General features: G+C 44.8%; 1 protein-coding gene across 5 annotated transcripts; it reads right to left on the minus strand.

The window, feature by feature from the left end:
* Positions 1-4: 4 nt before the first annotated feature.
* On the minus strand, positions 5-19,956 carry SLC39A13 (solute carrier family 39 member 13). Of its 5 annotated transcripts, none has more exons than XM_015864468.2 (11): positions 18,892-18,990; positions 14,587-14,641; positions 12,880-13,179; positions 12,332-12,445; positions 10,890-11,008; positions 9,592-9,744; positions 5,126-5,215; positions 4,723-4,773; positions 4,370-4,502; positions 4,144-4,243; positions 5-2,742 (listed from the first exon to the last, which is right to left on the minus strand). In XM_015864468.2, exons 3-11 carry the CDS (start codon positions 13,145-13,147, stop codon positions 2,673-2,675), a joined length of 1,098 nt encoding a protein of 365 aa, XP_015719954.1. In that variant the 5' UTR covers positions 13,148-13,179; positions 14,587-14,641; positions 18,892-18,990; the 3' UTR covers positions 5-2,672. The 5 variants fall into 5 exon arrangements, with proteins under 5 accessions (XP_015719954.1, XP_015719956.1, XP_015719955.1 ...); XM_015864470.2 differs by lacking the exon at positions 14,587-14,641 and adding an exon at positions 14,427-14,534 and having other exon boundaries at positions 18,892-18,981; XM_015864469.2 differs by having other exon boundaries at positions 14,587-14,626; positions 18,886-18,962.
* Between the last annotated feature and the right edge of the window lie 15 nt (positions 19,957-19,971).

Below are 19,971 nucleotides of genomic sequence, written 5' to 3' on the forward strand. Positions count from 1 at the left end.
AAACCCACGTTGAAAACCATTTATTTCATCTCTATTGTCTCCATGCAGAGCAGACCAATACAGATGAAGGGGGAAAATGCATAAGAGCAGCTGAAAAAAAATAGAGCTTAGAAAATACCAGTCTCTCTGCATTTCCAAAAGTGACAAACGTGGTGGAGTGATGCTCCATTTTGTCCCAAGGCTCTGCACCCTTAGCCCCAGGGCTGACATTGCACATAGAGGAAAACTAAGCAGCCCCTCCCATAAGCCCTCTGCTACCTCCTACAGGGTGTCTTCCCAAGAACCGCAGACTCTCCAGGCCTCTGTCAGCAGCCAAGGAAAACAACTCACAGATTCTTTCTTCAGCATCATCCACTTGACATTCCTGAACGCTGAGCATGAATTCCTGACTGTGGTTTAGTCTTGGCAAGACTCGGTGCTGATGCAATAACGCCAACTCACAGGCGCTCACCTGGCAATCCTTCAACTTAAATGCCATCCTAATTTTAAGAAAGACATCTTGGGAAACAACAGCCACATTTTTCTCTACAAACCCTTCCTCCAGAGCCCTATTACTTACATGGTCCAGCTAGCTGCAGCCCCCAGGGAGACTGGGGGAAACTACAGAACCAGAACTAGGGGATTAATATAGTCCTCCAGTTCCTGCAGAACAATCAGATTAATCCTCCTCTCAGGAAAAGCGGATGCTACATTCAGGCTTCAAGCAACTGAATGTCCGAGGGATAGCTGACAAAGGAAAGCAACTTTTAAAGAAAATAGAAATTAAAATTGCACTAAGCCTCCCTCCTTGAGAAACAAGTTATTTTGTGAGCAAGGAATGCTGACAAAATTTTAGACAGCAGCTCCTGGGCAGAGAGAGCTGCAAGCATAAGCTCTCCAGCTTCCTCTGGAAAGTAGGACAGGAGCTGTCGTAAGAAAATAACTGACTACAGTTCAGGAACCTCTGAGGAAAGTAAATGCTTCTACTGTGGGCAGCACACCTGTCTCACTGCTCTGACCCAAAGGACCCCCTCAAGGGATGAACCCTCTCGATAAGGCTTTGTGCAGACCAAGTCTTTGAGTCGTACTGATTCACAAAAGCTGTTTAAAAACAGAACTGAATTGGTGCAATTCATATTGTGGAACCTGTTCCGTGTCCAACAATTCTGCTAGTTCAATCAGACCAGTTTCTAAACAGATTAATACTAAGTGAGAATAAGCACTGCAGAAGGCAGCTGTGCACACCTCTGTGGTACTCATGCATCCCCGTGGAATGAGGGCCTGGTCAGCCCTGCCAGCTTTGCCCTGAGAGGCAAAGCACTAGAAATATCATTCATTTTTATTGGCCTAAAACTGCCAGAAATTTTATCCCAAGCATCATACCAGCAGAAAAACTTCAAAGCATGCTTATTGCATTTTCTCTCCTTACTTACCACACAGCTTTTCCAGATCCATTCTTTCCACCAGCAGTTTCACTCTTTCCATTTCACCCTCTCTCCTGTACTCCCTGCTGCTGTAGCCCTTCCTTAAAGAGCTACCAGTATTATTTCTTATCAGTTCATCCCCAGTAGACTAACTCCACTATGAGGTATAAAGCCCAGAAATCAACTATTTGGTTATAGCACGCGCTTAAATATACTACAGTGAACAAAGGAAAAGCTAACCTGGAATATATGCTGTTGACCAGGCTGTACTGTGTTCAGTCGTTGTCCAAACTGCCCAGACAGGCCTTAACCATGGCAGTCCTGGACTGCAGTAGCATGCCAGATAACATGGCAACCATTCCATCTAAGGAGGACTCTGAGACCGGTGTGGGGCAAACGGTGGGTGAATTGGGTCTTGAGAGCAGGCTCAGAGCCATGTTCAGATAGTGGTTATGAGGAGAGGAAAGCCAGTAGCAGAAGCTACATGGCATCATTTTCAGATGTAGGTGAGCTTATAGTTCGGCAATAGAAGAAACATTTCTGATCATTTTTCAGAAAAAAAAGCAGGCTGTGCTGGCTGTTGGAGTGGCTGAGACAAGTTATCTCCAAGCTAAACCATTTAATTGTAGCGACCTATCCTGAAACGCCTCAAGTTCTAGTCTTGTTTTCAACCTAAGTACAAAAGGGGACTGCAGAAGCCAATATTACTTTAGAAACTAGTGATGACAATGAAAAGCCAGAGAAGTTGACAAGGAGCCCCTCCTCCCTACCTAAAAAGCAGATTTTCTTAGCACCGTAACTCCTTGTGGTAAGGAGTTAGCCATGGCTAAAGCTGTTGGGTTACTGTTGCTTTGCCATCCCTGTTCTGTCTCCAGCCCTTAGAGTGGCAGGATAAGTTCTTCATCAGCTGCAAGAACCACCTTTGTTGTTTTCACAGAAGACCTTGGGAGGTGCAGTTCTGTCAGAATGAACCAAATGAAACATCATCCATTCTCAGTGAAGCATCTGTTCAGTTCATTCTGCTCACTGTATCGTTTGCTCCATTAAAAATATAATGGAAGCCCCAGCGCGTGGGACTTTTAGCAGAACAGGGATGGGAGAGCCAGGTCTTACACACCCAGACCTCCTCTCTCACCTGCTTCTCACACTAGCAGCCAGATCTGTACGCACACACATAGGAAGTAACATTAGTGTTCCTTATTGCTTTGTAACATCTCGGAGTCTCTGTGGTAGCTCTGGGAGGCATCGTGAGGTCTGTGCAGAAGTCAGTCAGTTGTGAGCAAGTAGCACCATGACTGTAATGCCTGTACACAGGAGCAGAACTTGCTGCAGGGAGTTCCTGGGGACAAAAACAGCAGAATTAGGAGGCAATATAGACCAACTAGTCTCAATAGGCAGCAGTCTACTGGCTCATGACTGGTTTGTTCTGTGCCCTTCCAAATCTATCATAAAAATAATATGGCAGTTGTGTGACCCCATTAGCACAGCTGAGAAGACTCCTTCCCAGCACCCAAAACTAAGAGTTTGTCTATAATCTGGTACACATTTGATCCCTCAGCTGCAATGTTCAGATTCGGGTTTCAGAATCAATTTAAGCTGATTCAGTCAGTCAGCCACATAAGTGCAGATTCCTGCCCTTCTTCTCACAAGAGAACCAGCACTTGTGCAGCACGTCCAAAGATGGATTAGGGACCTCATTCAACTTAACAAATAGTCACAACTTAAAAGAAAAAGCTGATGAATTTTACCACTCCTTAATCAAGCATAAATTTAAGGTGGTGCAAAAAGTGACTATGTACCTACTACCCACTCCATTTTCTGTGCCAGGACAAGAGGTTAACCAACCCAAAAGAAAGCTTCCAGCTGGCAATTAACATCGCTCTACCAAAGGTTCCTGCCTCCTCAGATGAAACTGCAGCGATGTTTTGGAGCACTTCCTGATTTGTTTCAGTGAAAATGAATTAGATTAGTGAAGGTCTCTCATACGAACTACTGAAGTTAACCTGTCATTACAGCTAAAGTACACAGGAACATTTGGGGAGTGCTCTGCCAGGAGATCTGAGAGGAGATTTACTGTGGTACAGCTGCCACAGTCTCACTCAGTCTCCAAGAAACTAGAATAATACAAATGAAGAAAGGCTGCACGCACTAGAACACATGAACTAGGACATATATAACAGTGTAGATAAGGAAAGTTACTGTTTAGTCACACAGCAACACAGTGACATCTAATCAAAATTAATAAGAAAGAGACTACAAAGCAAATAATAGGAAGCATCATTTCATGCAGTGCAGTCAAACTATGCAAGATTGCAGAAAGCCCAGAGTAATGCACAAGGTATAAAAGAAATGCAAGAAGCACATGAAGGATAGGTTCATGCGTGGTTATCAGACACAAAAGCCTACATGGGGCCCTGGTTCTTACAGCCCCTAAGCTACTAGATACCAAGAGAAGACAGACTGGAAAAAGGGTCACCTTACTGGACATATTCCTCAGCACTCTGCTTTAGCTGGCTGGACTAATTACTGCACTAGCACAGTCTTTAGGACTGACCCATTGGAAGGGTTTCAAGTTTCATAGGGTCTCTGTAGTCCTGCAAGTTCAACAGCCAACAAGCAGCCTTGTCAGTGGGATTCAGGAAGCTGACATTCATGTATTCCCAGAACAGGCATAGGAACTATCACAGCTCTGCTCCACAGCAGTCAGAAGTGCTGCAGTACAACAGGAAGAAGCACTTACCACGGGTTCTTTTCCTCCAGAAGATCAGGCACAACATTTACCAAGGCAATATACAGAAATCCTCCAGAAGTGAAAGGGAGGATCCAGGCTACAGTTTCCCCTGCACAAGTACAGAAAAGCTGTCACTATTATGGAGACAAAACCATAGGAAAGAACAGAGAAAAGAATGAAGATCATGGAGATCAGGAGCCCCTCATATTCCTACAGAAGTCCCAGGGAGCCTTACCTGCTCCTTTTGGTGACTGTGCACATATTGCAAAGCAGGCCCCTACAATTCCCCCCAGAGCTGTAGAAAGCTGCATCTTGGCTGCGCTCCAGCGGTCAAACCCAGCCCGAAGTAGGATTGCAAAGTCCCCAACCTACAAAAATCAAGATCCAACAGTAAACAAACATTCTCAGTCAGAGGAAGCCAAGTACTTCTAGACTGTTTTTAGCTTTCCACATTTCGCATCTCCCAGAAGAGAGCTTTCAAATGGACAAGAAAACATTAGGCAGATTCTCCTCACTTAGGCAATGAAACACCCTTGTAATGCAATGCCCCCCCCCCACTCCCGATGACAAGATACAAAGTCCTCTCACCTCATGTGGGATTTCATGCAGGAGAATGGCCATTGTGGTTAGGAACCCAACCTACAGCACAGGAGAGAAGGAAACAGTCCCTCAGATATGAGAGATGAGGCTTCCAGCACGCATCACAGATCCTTTCTCCAGGATTCTTATTTACAAGGGCAGACGAGCTAACCCCTCCCCAGACATGCACAAAGGACAAACATGGCCCAGATATGAAGGAGTGCTGCAACAAAGGGTCAGATCTACCCTTTTTTCTCAGAAACTTTCAGAAAATAGGAAATAATTCTTCAAATCTTTGGGCTTTGTTTTGGGTTGTTTTTTTTTTTTTTGTTTCTTTGTTTTTAACACATTGTGGACAAACTTGAGAACAGGCACCTCCATTTCAGTATAAAGCTGGTGACTGAAACCTTACCTTTCTGCTAACCAGGAAGCTGGCTGCTACTGCCAGGCCATGTGTAAAGTTATCAATGGTGTTGGCCAGCAAATTGAGGTACCCGCTAATCTGCAAAGAGAAGGAAGAGCCCCTGATGAAGCGATATAAGATAAAAGAAAGCACCAGACAAGGCACAGGTTACATAGAGTCATGCTCAGGTGGCAATGGCGAAGACACGGCAGTTCTGGTGACAAACTACATCAGTGCTCAAGTAAATGTTTAGAACAAACTCAGTTTTGGAGTAAGCAAGTACTGTCTGAGATTAGGAAAGTCATCTTACTGGAGGAGAAATGGAGACAATGCAAATGACAAAGGAGCTCCAAATACAGACACAAACTGAAAAAGGAAAAATATTTCATGAAGTCCAAGTCAAAATGAGCCAATTTTTAAACACTTCATTAACTTAAACAGGTGACTGGCTATAAGTGTGACCTGACTTACCTTCTAGTCATGTATTTTAATACCTAACTGTTAAACATCTCCTTCACAAGTTGGCAACAATGCAAGGGAACAAATGCTGCTGAAATTGCTTTTTAAAAATAAATAAATCTTGAAATGTTGTACTAAAAAAAGCTTCTGCATGTGGGTTTGCTTTCCCTTAACAAAGAATAAAAAGAAGAATGTGATGACAGTCCCCCCAAAAAACACCTGCTGCAAGGCTGGAGAGCACGTATATGCATTTGTATACTGATGCATACGTCTGAACATTAAAACTTACACCAGCTTCCTTTCTCAAAGTCCATCTCTATGTTAGACGTCCCCATTATGTTGAGTATGTTTATCTTCAGAAAAATTATGTGCCTGATATAAAATGATACCAGGATACCACTCAAGGTGATCTGCTCACAGGCTATTGTGCTTCCTCCCCAACTTCTGTAAGATTTAACAATAAAAAAAGCATGTAGGTCCTGAGACACTGCAGCTCACTGCAGTTTGTTATCAATCCAGGCTCTCCAGACTACAAGAATGAATCTGACATACATTAGCTGCAGATACAGGGCAGCAGCTAATGGGTACCAAGGAAAGACCGTCTAGAAACTGTAAGGCAATAACCTCTTACTTTACCATAAGGTGCCAAAGCTTAGCTGGAGAAATACACGTGCCAATGGGTTTCAGAGGCCCTTTTCAGACTTCTGCTCTTCCTTGCTTCTATCAATTCCCCCTGGGGAATCTTCCCGCAGTCTGTACAACAAGCTCAGGAGGAGGTTTCTGTGAAGTATTTCTCTAAAAAGCATCACCTTTCAGTGAGTGCTTTCCACTACACGATCTCTGAACATCTTCAAAGGCTTTATGCTTTTCAAAGTGTGTATGAAAGTGAAACATGAAAATATGGAATTAAGCAAAGCCTGCCCAAGGATTATGTTTAAGTCAAGATCTAAGTAACATCTCCACAATGGATGCAGAAGTTCCATGCACGTATTTTTAACTGCAGGAAACACAAAGTAATAACGTGTGCAGACGGATTCACAAACACAGCAGCTTGTCTTATCCTTCCTTATTTTCAGTTAAATATGACTGCCTACAATTTCTTCTCCCCGTGTTGGGATTTTATGTGCTTGCATTTTCCCCATGGGCTAGTAATAATTATTCACAGACATTTTACACAAAAATGATTTCCCATACCACTGTATAGGCAAAAAATAGACTTCATGATTAAAACATTATGACTTCAGCTTGTCAGTGGCTTGGGCAAAAGCTGTCACTGAAAGAAGCAAAGCCTTGGTGTGTTCAGAAATAAATTGGGTTGATTTGACAGTTATGAGCCTCTGACATTTACATTCTGCAAATATCTAATAGGATGTTCTCATCGTTCATAAAGAGCACAGCAAGATGAAGTGTTTATGTTCAAGCGTTAGAATTAATGTCACTGTGCAATAAAACACACTTCTACAAATCTGCAAGGATCTCTGTGCTACAGGGAAAGTGAATGATAAGCAAGGAAAATGTTCTCTACAGTGTTTTTACTTCTTGAATGAATAAAGGCTGCAATGTAGGGCAGAAGCAATCTATGTTCGGAAGCAAAGGAAGCCAGGTATATTAGAACCTTTACTCTCCTGCTGCTGCTGTAACAACTTGTCCTAGCTTATATACTTATATACTGCAGGTGGGAGGCATTCTTTGCACTCAAACAGGATAACCAATTGCAGCTTACTAATTACTGAAGGGTGACTTTTCTTTAAATCATCTTTTTCTTTTTTGAAAATAAGCATTACTAAGAGCACAGTAGAACCAAAGAAGGGTTTCCTATGGATTTTTTTTCTTTTGAAGGCACCTACCTTGCTTGCTTCCAGCAAGGCTTTATCTGTATGTTCCTTTCCACCCAGCACACTCCATGTCAGCCACCTCCCCACCAGACAAGGGCAATGAGACTCACCTGCTGATTTGCCAATCAGGCAGATCCGCCAAGCAGCACGCAGCATCTAATTACTACCAGAGTTTTCAATAGCACTTTAGTGTGCATTCCTCCTCTAGCACCATGCTGATTTTTATGGAACTCGAAATCTGATTACCCTTGAGACAACCACCCCTCTTGAACTTAGGTAAGCTTAATTACGGATTCAGAAGTTACTAAAAAATGAAAGGCAGAACAGATGGACAGACAGATGGAATGACTGCTTACACCATTTCCTAACGAAATAAGGTAACATAGCAGGAGTACCTTGGTGGTTTTAGTAATTTCTCCCCTACCAGAAAGGCTATTAAAATATTAAGATCATGTGCCCAGAAGGTAGAAAGCTAAAACTACATCTTAACTCATTAGCTTCTATTTCATGTGTATTCAGAAGAGTCTGCGAGACTGAAAACAGACATATTATGATTTCAAAGTTAGAAAGCCTCTCCATGGTCAACTAGACCTACATCATGCAACTGAAAGAGCCTCCTTCCATGTCCACATAAAGCCCACAGCTCCTTAAGCTATAGCACATTTTGTAGAAAACACCTTAAACCACAGCTTAAAAGCCCACAAGCAACGTAGATTCTACGTCTTTAGGTAAAGCGGAGTGCTGTCAAGTTACTCTCTGATACAAAGTTGCCTTCAATTTCTGTTCCTATTTAGTACAATTTTAGCTATTCAAACAGTCATGTCTCTATCACGGCTATCAAAATACTTTAAATCAGACCTGATTTATCATATCTATAAAACTACAAGCTAAAACACTTTCCATGTACTGCAAACCTGAAGTGATTATTTCAAATCTTTCCTGATCACACTGCAATTTTTTTGTACTATTTTGGATATAATGAATAATGCTACAGGAAAATATCAGGTATACTGTAACGTAGAAAGTCAAGAACATAGCTGAATGGGCAGGAACACTTACTTTTTGTCTTACATGCTATTTCCTATTCACCTGCTCATCCTCCTGACTGCATCATAATGGAAGGAGTGCATTCAAACAACTTCCTATCATTATTCTTGGTCTTTTTTTCCACAGCATTGACTTCCTGGAAACCATTCCTGTCTTGCAAGCATGATCTGCATTCTTCCTTAATCTACTGCTTAATATCTGCTTGTAATAAGACAAATTAAAAATTTAGCTCAAGTTCCTCAAGTTTTGCCACATGAATTAGCATTAAACACATCATTATTTCTCACATTAGGAAAAGGCCCTGAACATCTGTGTCCCTCATCAACACTTCATTTCTACTTGAGATCAGTGGTGGACTCAAAGTTATGGCACAGTGTTTTGAAATCCAAAAATACTGACTGCTACACTGCTATCACCTTCAGAAACACCAGGGCAGCACCTTGCAGACTGTGCAGTGTTGTGTACCAATTACATGAATGTGATGGGTACCCAATCACCCAGTGACTGCAGCACATCTTTCATACAGTGTTGAAAGAAACACAAGGTTATAGCAAAACTGACTTAAAAACAAAGAGCTTCTGACTGACCACACATCCAGTTTTGGGCTAGATTGTGCAACCACACTTTCTGTTCATAGTCATCCTCCTACAAAGTTTCATATTTTTATGCACTTTCTAACTCAAAATACAGGTCATCCTCAGCCAAATGTCTCTTTTACTCTCTTGCTTGTACTGTTCAGCCAGAGTTTTTCACGGTGAAAAGACTGTAAAAAAATTGATAGAAAAGCCAATCTAAAGACTAGTTTCTACCCAATGACACAGTCCTCCTTTTCCATTTTCCACATCTAATCCTACAAGTTAGTTGATCTACCTTAACCCAGCACTACAAGTTCACATGGAAAGCTGACTGAAGAAGCTAAATTAGGAGAGAAGGCTACAGGAGAAAAATAAACAAATAAATAAATAGATCTTAGCCTTTTAAATTCCCAGAATAGGCTCACTGGGAGAGTCAGATGATATTTAGCAAAAAGAAACGATGGGAAGTTCAGGCTTGGAGACAGAAGTACAAAACAGGCTCACTCTTTTGGCAATAGACAGCTGCTAATCGGAAGCAAACACTCTGTGCATCTCTTACCTTGATTCTGTTGTCTGTTCGACAAGATTGAAGAGAAGAGCCATTACACTGAGTTGAATTTATTCCTGCTCTTTGCGATTTGCCTGCCACCTTTGGCAGAGGGTACCCACTTCCATTGGGAATCTTTCCAGAAGGGGCCTTGTCATCACAGCCCTAAATCAGCAGAAAACAGCTCGTTACTGCCTTTTCATCCGCAGCAAAGAGTGCAAGTCTGTGTCAGAAATCCAACTCTTCAGCCTTAATGGTTTTGTCCTTTCAACACCAATCAGTATCCCAGTCTAGCCACAACAACTGAAAACAAGACAGATTTCAGAGTGTGTTTTGTCACATTTGTAGCATTAAACTTAAGAGCAACGACTTCCTTAAGGATCAGGAGAAGGAAAACTGAGAGAGAGGGAATCAGGGGCAAAAGAAAAAAGTTGAATTTTTCCTAGTGTGCTAGGATAGAGTCCAGAGAATTTGTCTATGTCTGGGATTGTCAGCTTCCAAATTAACTGTTCATCTTAGACTTCAGTCTCCAGAAAAGAAGTCACAGTTCATTTTAGAATTCTTGCGTCCAGCCAAAGCATTACCTAATTGCTACTGTCCAGTGTCCAACCTGCACTTCTGTCTCTCAAAAGGCACCACACAGCAAGTAGTGAACGGCCCATATAAACTGCTGTTAGGAACCAGGAGATGGCCTAGGACTAGCCACTCTCCTCTATCTTGGCATTACTTTCTGGTCCCTCTTTGTCAGTGCTTCCCCTCTACTGCTGGGTGACTCATGTGTGAACCACCACATAGTAAGACTTGGCCAACTATAAACCCCTTCTACCACGTTATCAACTCCATGGAATAAATGCCTGGTCCAGCACATACTCAGGTCTTCCAAAGAATGCTGGTCTTTGTTCTGACTGAGGACCCAGGAGGACAGTGAGTCACAATCGCTGAGTGGAACACATGTCAGCAAGCTGTCATTCTTCAAATCTTAGTTGAGCAAAAGTCTCAACCACAGAGCACTCCACCTCCCAGTCTCCACATGAGGGGAGCTCTTTTTCACATGTACCACAACAAGAACAAAACCAGCCCAGGTGAGAAATCTCAGCTAAAACCACAAAACCAAAGCACAGAGATGAAAAAACTTCTAGTACTCAGTGTCAAAGAAGTAGCAAGAAGCTTCACTGGTAAGCTGCTCGCAGCTCCAAGATCATTTGCTTAGTCTGTCAGATAGGATAGATGGGGTGTTCAGTACATTGCTTACATGTCTGACTCATGATCCAAACAGAACAGCACACCTTCCCCTCTGGCTGCTCACTTACCACACCAGGGCACTCCTCTTCTTTCTCTAGGAAGATCTTCTCTAGTGCCAGGAAAGTCAAGAAACCAATGATCACCCAGAGACCCAGAAGCTTCTGCTGCTGAAAGCTCTGCCCTTCTCCTGAAGGACAAGAGAAAAATCTTCATGTTACTATCAAGAACAGCATCTTGGAAAAAACAAACAAACAAACAAACAAAAACAAACACCAAAAACCAACTTGTTTCTGCAAGAAGTAGGGAACATGTATATCTCTCTCATAGCAAGTAACATTAACCTATTCATTCTTGATCTAAGAGATATCTTCATCTTAGAACTCTCAGAGTGAGAGCTCCCACCCCTTCTACTTCTTTAGTGCAATCCAGATTATTTCTTGAAAACATTAGTAACTTCCCTGGGCCCCTGAGGCAAGAGAAGATTACATCAACAAAAATACTGCACCTCCGTCTACCGAAAAAGCAAGCCCTAACGTGAAGTCTGACATTAGTAGAGCTATGGACTCACCTTCGCCTTTCTGCCACACCTGGGCAAGCTATTAAGCCCAAAGCTATAAACTTTCTTTTCAATTACCTCCAAGTGTGTGAGATAATTAACCATTCAGCCTGGCTGCAGTAGTTGAGATTGCACTGCAGTGGAAGAACGACAATTCTGCAGTGGGGCATATACGGGTCATGGAAACCTTCAAGCTTCAGAACAATGTCAGAAGCAAACAAGATAGTGCAGGAAGACATTTTGGAACCATATAGCAAGGGAGTAAAAAGGACAGCAGGTTCTGCTAACAGTACCAGAGCCATGAATAAGAAGTGGACCAAAGAATCAGCAGATTTGTGGAGGATCTAAAATCCCAAGAGACAGACCAAACGAAGCCTGGGAAAACCAGAACATCTTTTTCCCTGATTTTTTCATTTTTAGCAAAGAATTTCTTGGTTCCTCAACTGACTTGATGCAGTAACACTTGCCTTCTCATAACAAGTTTCCCAAAGAAGAAAGATACAATCCCTGTAGGTTTCAACAAGCCAGACTATCCAAGGAGTGAAAGAGATACATGGATACCACAAGCCCCATCCAAACCCCAACATTTTAGTTTGCTGACCAATACGGGTCTCTATCACATGTACTCATTTCCTTTCCCACCTCTCTAGCCACCATCTTAATCAATGTCTCTTCTGACAGTAAATTTCCCATTGCTTCTCCAGGAGCAAAGACTGAGAGGGCAACACATTTGGGCTCAAAGCGACTAAATACCAATGGAGTGGCCCCAGTTCCAAGTAAAAGGCTCTAGGAGTAGCATTGTGATAAGGGTAGATTTATAGGCAAGGTGTTGCCCATAGGCACGGCTGACTTGGTCTAGCTGGTCTTGTGTTTTCAAGATAGAACAGATTCAAAAAAAAAAATGTAGTAGTAGGGACAGCATGAGCAGCTTCTAGGATTAAAAAGCTTTCATACCTGCTGTTGCACTGCATGTATATGCCCAGGCTTCAGGAAGCAGGTGGAGAAACACATTCCCTAAAAGTCCACCAATTGCAAAGCTCAACAACTGCTTCAAACGACGTGATCCAGCTAAAAGAATAAACAAAACCCAATTATTACTCAGAAGTCAAAATATTTCCAGCTGAGCTTTTGCACAAAAAAACCTCAATTAGAAGCATCTGCAAGCCAAGATTTCAAAACAGACTGCATGAAAGGAATAGCTTGGAGTGCAAGAAGCCCTTGCACCACCTGACTGGGACAGCTGTGTGTGGGAAGGTTTTGGACAAGGCAGCTCCCCAGTGTGCACAACAAGTGATACTCTTTGTGCAGCCTCCTTCCAGGACTTGCATTTGTGAGAGGACTCCCTGTCAAATTGACAGGCATGGCCTAAACTAACTGGAAACTGAGTGTCTGTACAGGAGGACTGTATTTCTGTAATACTGGCATGATCCGAGGTCCTGTTTGTCACAATCATAAGCCAGGACCTATGTCTTCAGGAAGGCTAATGCAGGTAGCAGGCTGACCTTCTGACCGTAGAGCAGCTCCTGTCTCAAAGGGGATCACCAGCAAGGGGAAGATCCCACTCAGCCCCACCATGAACGAGCCGATGAGGGAACAGATCCAGGCATCCAGCCGCTCACTGCTTAACAGGTTTCCCCAGGACTCTGCCTCCTTTTCACACAGAGGACCAGAACTGGTGGCAGCATGACTCCTCTGGAGCTGTTGAGCTTCACAGGCCGTGATCAGAATCAAGGAGAATGCCCCATTGAGCAGAAGCTTTTGTTCTGTCATCGCTAAGTGGTCTCAACCAGGCTGGCCAATGTCTGAAAAGAACAGAGAAGAGCAGTTCTGAGAGCATGCAAGAAGCTCCTTTCCATCACCCAGGAGAAACAGCCTTGGTCATGACACCCTGTTCCTCAACATCTTACTGCAGGTGGATATACTCCCCCTCTCTCCCTCCCTCCCCAAGTATCATGTGAAATTCTGCTATCAACATATCAATAATGGACGCTATTTATCATCAGGCGTGTGAAACTGTGCATGAGACATCTTGTGAAAGAGTCTGCCTTCCACCACCTCTGTTCCAGTGCTCTGGATAAGGACTCCACAATGCCTGGACCCTCAGGTCCCCCTGTCTTTGCCCTTCAGTTTCCCAAGGTCTCAGAGAAAGATCTTCAGCAAAGGGGCTAGAATGATTAGTCTTCTCTCTGCCTTTTGGTACCAGTTTTCTCTCTGGTACTTTTTATCATGGAATTAGTATGTTAGAATTACAAAAACCAAGACACACATGCAGTTGTAGGATTACTGTATAGAAAAAGACAGCCAACAATACTATGAAATACAGTGCAGCATGAGACATAACAGGCAAGAGGGACAGGTTAAAAAGTAGAGGTTCATAATGTTATGAGTGGTGAGGAGAGGAACAGTGATGGATGATTAATCATCGTCTCTTCAAATGTTAGTACTAACAGCCGTCACATGATGACAGCGAGTGTCAGCTACAAAATAAAAGCAGATTTAACTCCTCACTAGCAGGTAACTTGTGTGCAGGCACTTCTCAAAAAAAAAAAGAAAAAGGAAAATTTTAGGTGGATTTAACACAGGACAGGACACAAACAAGAGGAAAATAAACCAACTAATCTGTCTATCTATTGTTCATAGTTAGACAGCTCACATTAGGCTCAGAAAATCTCTGTCAGAAAGGAGACAAAGGCTAGAAGAAAAGCTGTAAAGTATCAATTATACATGCCCTATTTTTAATGTTTGCAAGAAGGATATTAGGTTAGATGGACTCTTAATCAAAGTCTGCACAGCTGTTACTAAGGACTCTCGAAACTTGAAAGAAAAAGGGCTGTTAGAAGAAGAAAATAATTACTCATAAGCAAACAGGAAAGGAAAGCAAATGATACAAAGGCCAAAGTACAAATGCCTCCTTCAGTCTCCAGAAGAAAAAGTGAAATGTGACAAGAGAAATTAGTTTGCCAACAGGAGAACAGACTAGGTTAGAAAAGAAAAGCATAACAACTGTTGACAAGGCAGCTGTAGACTGTGAGGAAATAATGGCATTCACCTGAAAGCGTTCAAGAAACCAGTCATGGTAATCTCTGAAACATCTTTGAAAATTTACAGAAATATGCAAAGGCCACAGAAGGCTGGAGAAGCATCATGCCTCATCTACCTTTATAAAAAGAAATAAAAAGGGAGATGGAGGAGAGACTTAAGTTACAGACCAGTAACTTCAGTCCTCTGAAAGATCCTTGATCAGTTTGATCAGTTTGAAGTTACCTGGAAGATAAGAAAGCAATAAAGATAGCAAGACATTAAATAACAGCCAAACAGAAAGGGGCCTGAAATCATCAAGACAAAAAATCAGGGTGTTAAAAACAAATCTAAGGGCTCACACCACAGTAGTGCTGCTCCTCATCCCACATCTCCTCAGTCAGTATCCCCTGCCCACGCTCACACCTGATGCCATAAGGGGGTGGGTTCAAAACAACTAAGTTTATTTTCTTTTTTACCCAAGAGGTTTTTCCAGTTTCAGTCCCTGAACCAGATAACTGCTGGAGGAAGGCCCAGCTGCAGCAAGCAATGAAAGTGATTATTAAAGGGAAGGGTCCTGCAACTCTGTGAAGGAAGACATTGACCTACCTATACATCCTGCTAAACCAGTCTCAAAGATGAATACAAAATGGTAAACCAAGGACAAATAAATCAGATGGGCACAGAAGATTAACTCCAACATGCCATAAAAAAAATAATAATAATAAAGAGGCATACATGGATTACACTGATTCAGAAATTAATTCCAAGCCAGCATGATAAGCCTGCTACAAAGCAGTAAAATGTCAACCTGGAACACACTAATAGCTATATTGTTTGTGTGACACAGAGGCAGGGATTCTATTTTCCTGCCGACAAGGGACACGTTAACCAAAAGACAGCACCTACTTCATGTATTGTACTTTATAAAGCAGATGTAAAAATCAGAGACAATCCAAAGGATAGAAACAAAAATTGGAGTTCAGAAAGCATGATCTAGACAAAAAGACCAAAGAACATGGGCATGTTTAGTCTTGAAAAGATAACATTGGAGGGAACAGAACAGTCTGCTTACATCAAAAGTCACAAAGAAAGAGGAAAGCAGTCAACTCTTCCACATGGTGGAATCAGCTCAGTGAGTTGGCATGATGTGGCTTCAACATGAAGAAACCAATTTAAATAGAGCCAAAACTGTGACATACTGAAACAGGTTATGTAGAATCTCTTATACTGGACTTTTTTTAATAATCTTTTAGAAATGAGAATGGTGAGTGACAGAAGCAAGGGGCATTTTCATCTCACAGCACTCCATATACCAACTCATCTCCACCAGTACAGTGAGCAGGCACCAGGCTGCTGATGGCGGTAAGAGTAAACAGTGCCAGAGATGCTGCCTTCTGCCCAGCTCTGCTGTGCAAACCCCTTGTCACTGGAACACACACCTGGGATGCTGCCAGCTCCTTCAGTTTCCCTCACCAAGATTCAGGTCCCCTCCACAGCTATGCACCCAGACCCTCCAAGCTACAGTAAAATAAAGCCACTGAATCCCCCCCGAATTCCCCTCTGGAAAACAAAAGAACAAGAAGATCAGATGCTCTGCAAACATCATAACCAAAAAGACTTTCTCCTGTCCTGAACATCACATGCAGACTGAAGCCATCCAGCCAGAGGCATCTGCCCAGGGAGGTGCAGGGGCTCAAGAGACAGATCACACCAAGCACAGCCTTCTCTCCACTTACCAGCTACCTGCACAACAACCTGCACATAGAAAATGTCCTGCTTTTAAAAAGTCAGGCATCCTTTTCCACCCCAGACTGTGTTCATAACAGAATTAGATCTTGAATATGACTGAGAATAGCTCCCCAGCAAGGGGCAAAGCCACTGTGACACAATGTGAGGATTTGTACCCCCACCATACGTGCGTGAAGATGCAAAGAATACACATAGCACAATGACTGCTCACTGCAGCCCAGCATGACAGAAAGCAGCACAAACCTCTTCTGTGATATGGCTGCCAAAAGTTAACAGCTTTTGGAAATCAATCTGGAAAAGAAAACACAACTGATGCAACAGGTCCACTTCTTCCATTTAGTTCTCCCTGCTCAGAGCCCGTGACTGCCCCAAGGAACACCTGGGAGGGTCTCTGAGATGGAGAGATCCCAGCTAGAGGAAGCAACATAAGGCAAACAGTGCGTCCAGGCCTCTGAAAACAAGCTGCAGGTATGGGTTCACTTTTTTCCAGTAACATAAGGGATCTCCAGAGAGGACAACCATGGGTCATAAGTGATTGAAAACCAACTGCCCTATCTCCTCTTTCTATCAGCTGACCTCCTGTGACCCACAGGTCTTTTTTCCCTCTTGTTATTCACAACAGGGAAAAACAGTACATTTCTCCATACCTGCATCAGCTGACCAGCATCACCCTGCGGCTCAGAGCCACCTCACACCTCTGGAGATAAATTCCTGATGTTTACAAAGCATTTAGGAAGAACGTAGTGCATCACCCTGCACTGATCTTTGCGCTTGGCTAATTATTCAGAGCACATTTCCACCATTTGCTTCTTCCTGACACATCATAACTGTCTGCCCTACAAAAGGCAGCTTTTATCCCTTAACCCCTTTGCTTTTCTATCTCATTGCTGCGCGCTCCTCAGGAGACATTAAGTTTATTTACTGTTTCTAAAGTCCCTGAATTCAAACTGTCTGCTCTGGAGATGCCTTTAAGGGGAAGGAACGGAGCAATCAAAATGTAGTCTTAGGATAAAAAAAAAACTCAAGAGAGAAAATAATACCCTGCCACTATAGTTGCAGAGGATGGACGAGGTCTTTACGTACCCCTAATTTTAGACATAAGCATCTGTTTCAGGAATCCAGCTATGAAAGTCTAGAGAAATTTCTAGAGAAAGTAGTTTTGGGTTCTCAGAGATCAGCAGCCACCATGAGGCAGAGAGATAAAACAAGTTTATAAGAGACATGCTTTCTCTCATGGAGGGTGTTTGGGTTATCAAAAAAGACGCATAAGAGTAGAACAGGCATGGTAACATTTGCTCATCAGTTTAGCAGAGCCCCATCAGTACCCCACTCTCCCAGCCATGGTGAGATCAGAACCTGTTCACCACCACCAGCACCCTCTGCAGCACATGTCCTGAGCCAGTCTGTGAGCTGACCGTGCAGCCCACTCTGATCATGATTTAGAGCTGGAGAACCAGTAAGGTCCTCCCTGCTCTAGAAGAACAAATGCACAAGAACCTGCCACTTATACACACCTGAGTGGGCAGAAGGGAGGCTGAGCACCAAGCAAAGAGCCCAGCTGCCACAGCCCCTAATGGACACTGCCTTTTTGGACCACACAGATTGAGCTCTGTCTCAGCACAGCTGCTCACAGTGACATTTCAGATGTCGGCAGAAGGAGAAAAAGCTCATTATAGCAACTCTTATAAACAAGTGTTCTCCCTGGGAAGCTGGTTGCCTACTCTTAGAGTTGCAAAAGAGTACTGCATGGAAAAAAAAAAAAAGAAAAAAGTGATTTTCCAGGGAGGGAGCACAACTTTCAGCCAAACATAAATAAATAAATAAATTCCCACACACCACCTCCCTGCATCAGCCTCCTGGAGAGCTCTGAACTGCTGGAAGCCCTGACCCCGCACACCCGGTGTCCGGAGCACTCCCTTCCCACCCAGTCACTGGCAGCCTGCAGCGAGCCCTGCTCTGATGGGACTCCTCCTCCCTTCCAAAAGGGGCACAAAGACTTTTCTTTGTATAATCTGAAAACCAGAGCACGTGCAGCTAAAATCTGAAGGTGCTCAGGGCTCGGAACGATGGCGTACTGCAACACGGGCTGCCTGTTCCTGCGGGCGAACAAAACACAGATTTAACGCTCCTTCCCCATCCCACCGCTACCGGCCCGCAAGGAGGCGCAGGTAGAGGCGCAGCCCCGCTCACGGCTCGGGGTGGGACAGGAGCTCAGCCCCCCGCCGCACCGCTGTGTCCGCGGGCGGTGACCCGGCGGCCCCGCTCTCTCCGCCGTTCCCATCGACGTCGCTCCGGCTCCCGATGGGGCGGGCTGTTTTTCCATCAGAGGAATGCTGACCAACGCAGAACGAGACAGAGCCGCGGGGGGGCTGCCCGCCCTCTCCGGGTATTCATCGGCCGGGTCCCTCGGGTTCCCAGGGGCCGCGCAAAGCCCCCGCGGAGCCGAGCACGCCGCAGCGCAGTCTCACTGCCAGAGTTACTTCCTAAACTTTGTCCGCCTCGTCCAGCCGGGGCTCCGCGCACCGCGGCGGCCACACGTGTTTAGAGGGCGAGCCGGAACCGGAGCGATACCGGGACCGGGGCTCATGGCTGAAGGCGGCGCGGCCCCGAGGCCCGGCCGGGCGCTGCCCAGCGGTCGTTCCGCGCCGGTGCCAAACGCAGCATCGCCGCCCCCGCTCGTCCCATCCCGCCGCCTCCCACCGCTCCGCTCCCCATCCCGTCGCCCACCCCGCACCCGGAGTTACCGAGCGCCGCCGTGCCCCGCGCGGACGCTGCCATCCAGCTCGGCTCGGCTCGGCTCGGAGCGGGCCTGCCCCGCCCGGCGGCCCCTCGGCCCCGCCTCCCCCGGCCGGCCACGTCGGTCCCGGCCTCCTCGGCACCAGCGCCGCCGCCCCGGCGGGGACACGCCGCGCGTTTCCGGCCAGCACCGAGGGGGGCGGCGTCGGCAGCGGGCGGCACGGCGGGACTCGGTGCGGGTACACGAGGGGCGGCGCCTGGCAGGACCCGGTGTGAAGGAAGGCCGTGCTGCGGGACGTTCGCAGTGCCGTGTCGTGGGGATAACGGAGCTGGGGAGGGTTTTACTTTTATAGGAGAAAATACAAGGAAGAAATGGCACCAGCCATCAGAAAGAACTGCGTGGTGCGGGAGAGCTGGCGTTTGGGAATGTGCCCGTAGGGATTTGATTTGTTTAAGTGGATTATAAATTCTTTGGGCTGTGGATGTTTCCCAATGAGCACGGTGGGAACCTGGGTTTGGGCAGAGTTTCTGGATAATACTACAGTGGAGAAAAGTATGGCAGCCCCTGTAGGACTTACCCACCAAAAAAGCTTTTAACAGATACGATTTTACACATCCCTGACTCTTAGCAGGTTTCCAAGCAGGTGACTGCCTGACAGCCTTCCTGCAGCCCGGTAACACCAGGGCTCTGCAAGCACCGCTCTCAACTGTCAATGATGAAGAAAATCTGTGGTTGTTACACTGATCTGCAGAAGCTGTGAGTACTCTAGAAATTAGGTCAGCAGGGAACAAAGATTTACTTTTCTACAGGCTGAGCTAGCTTGGAGCTCAAGTTTCCAACATGCCATCCAAAACACACTAACGTACTTCTGCGTTCCATCGCTTACCGTTCTCTCTGAGATGCAGAACTTGCTTTCACTGTTTTCCAAAGCAAATCCCATTCCACACGGAGATGCTGTGGATGCTGCTGCTTCTGTCTGCAGTCCCACCCGAGTCCATTACATCAGCCCAATATCATGCTGCTGAGCAGTACTTAGGAATGAAGGCAGTCAGCAGCAGCCTGTGCCAGCTGAGCTGCTCTCTGCAGT

The sequence above is a fragment of the Coturnix japonica genome, chromosome 5, assembly GCF_001577835.2.
Source record: "Coturnix japonica isolate 7356 chromosome 5, Coturnix japonica 2.1, whole genome shotgun sequence".
Classification (NCBI taxonomy): Eukaryota; Metazoa; Chordata; class Aves; order Galliformes; family Phasianidae; genus Coturnix; species Coturnix japonica.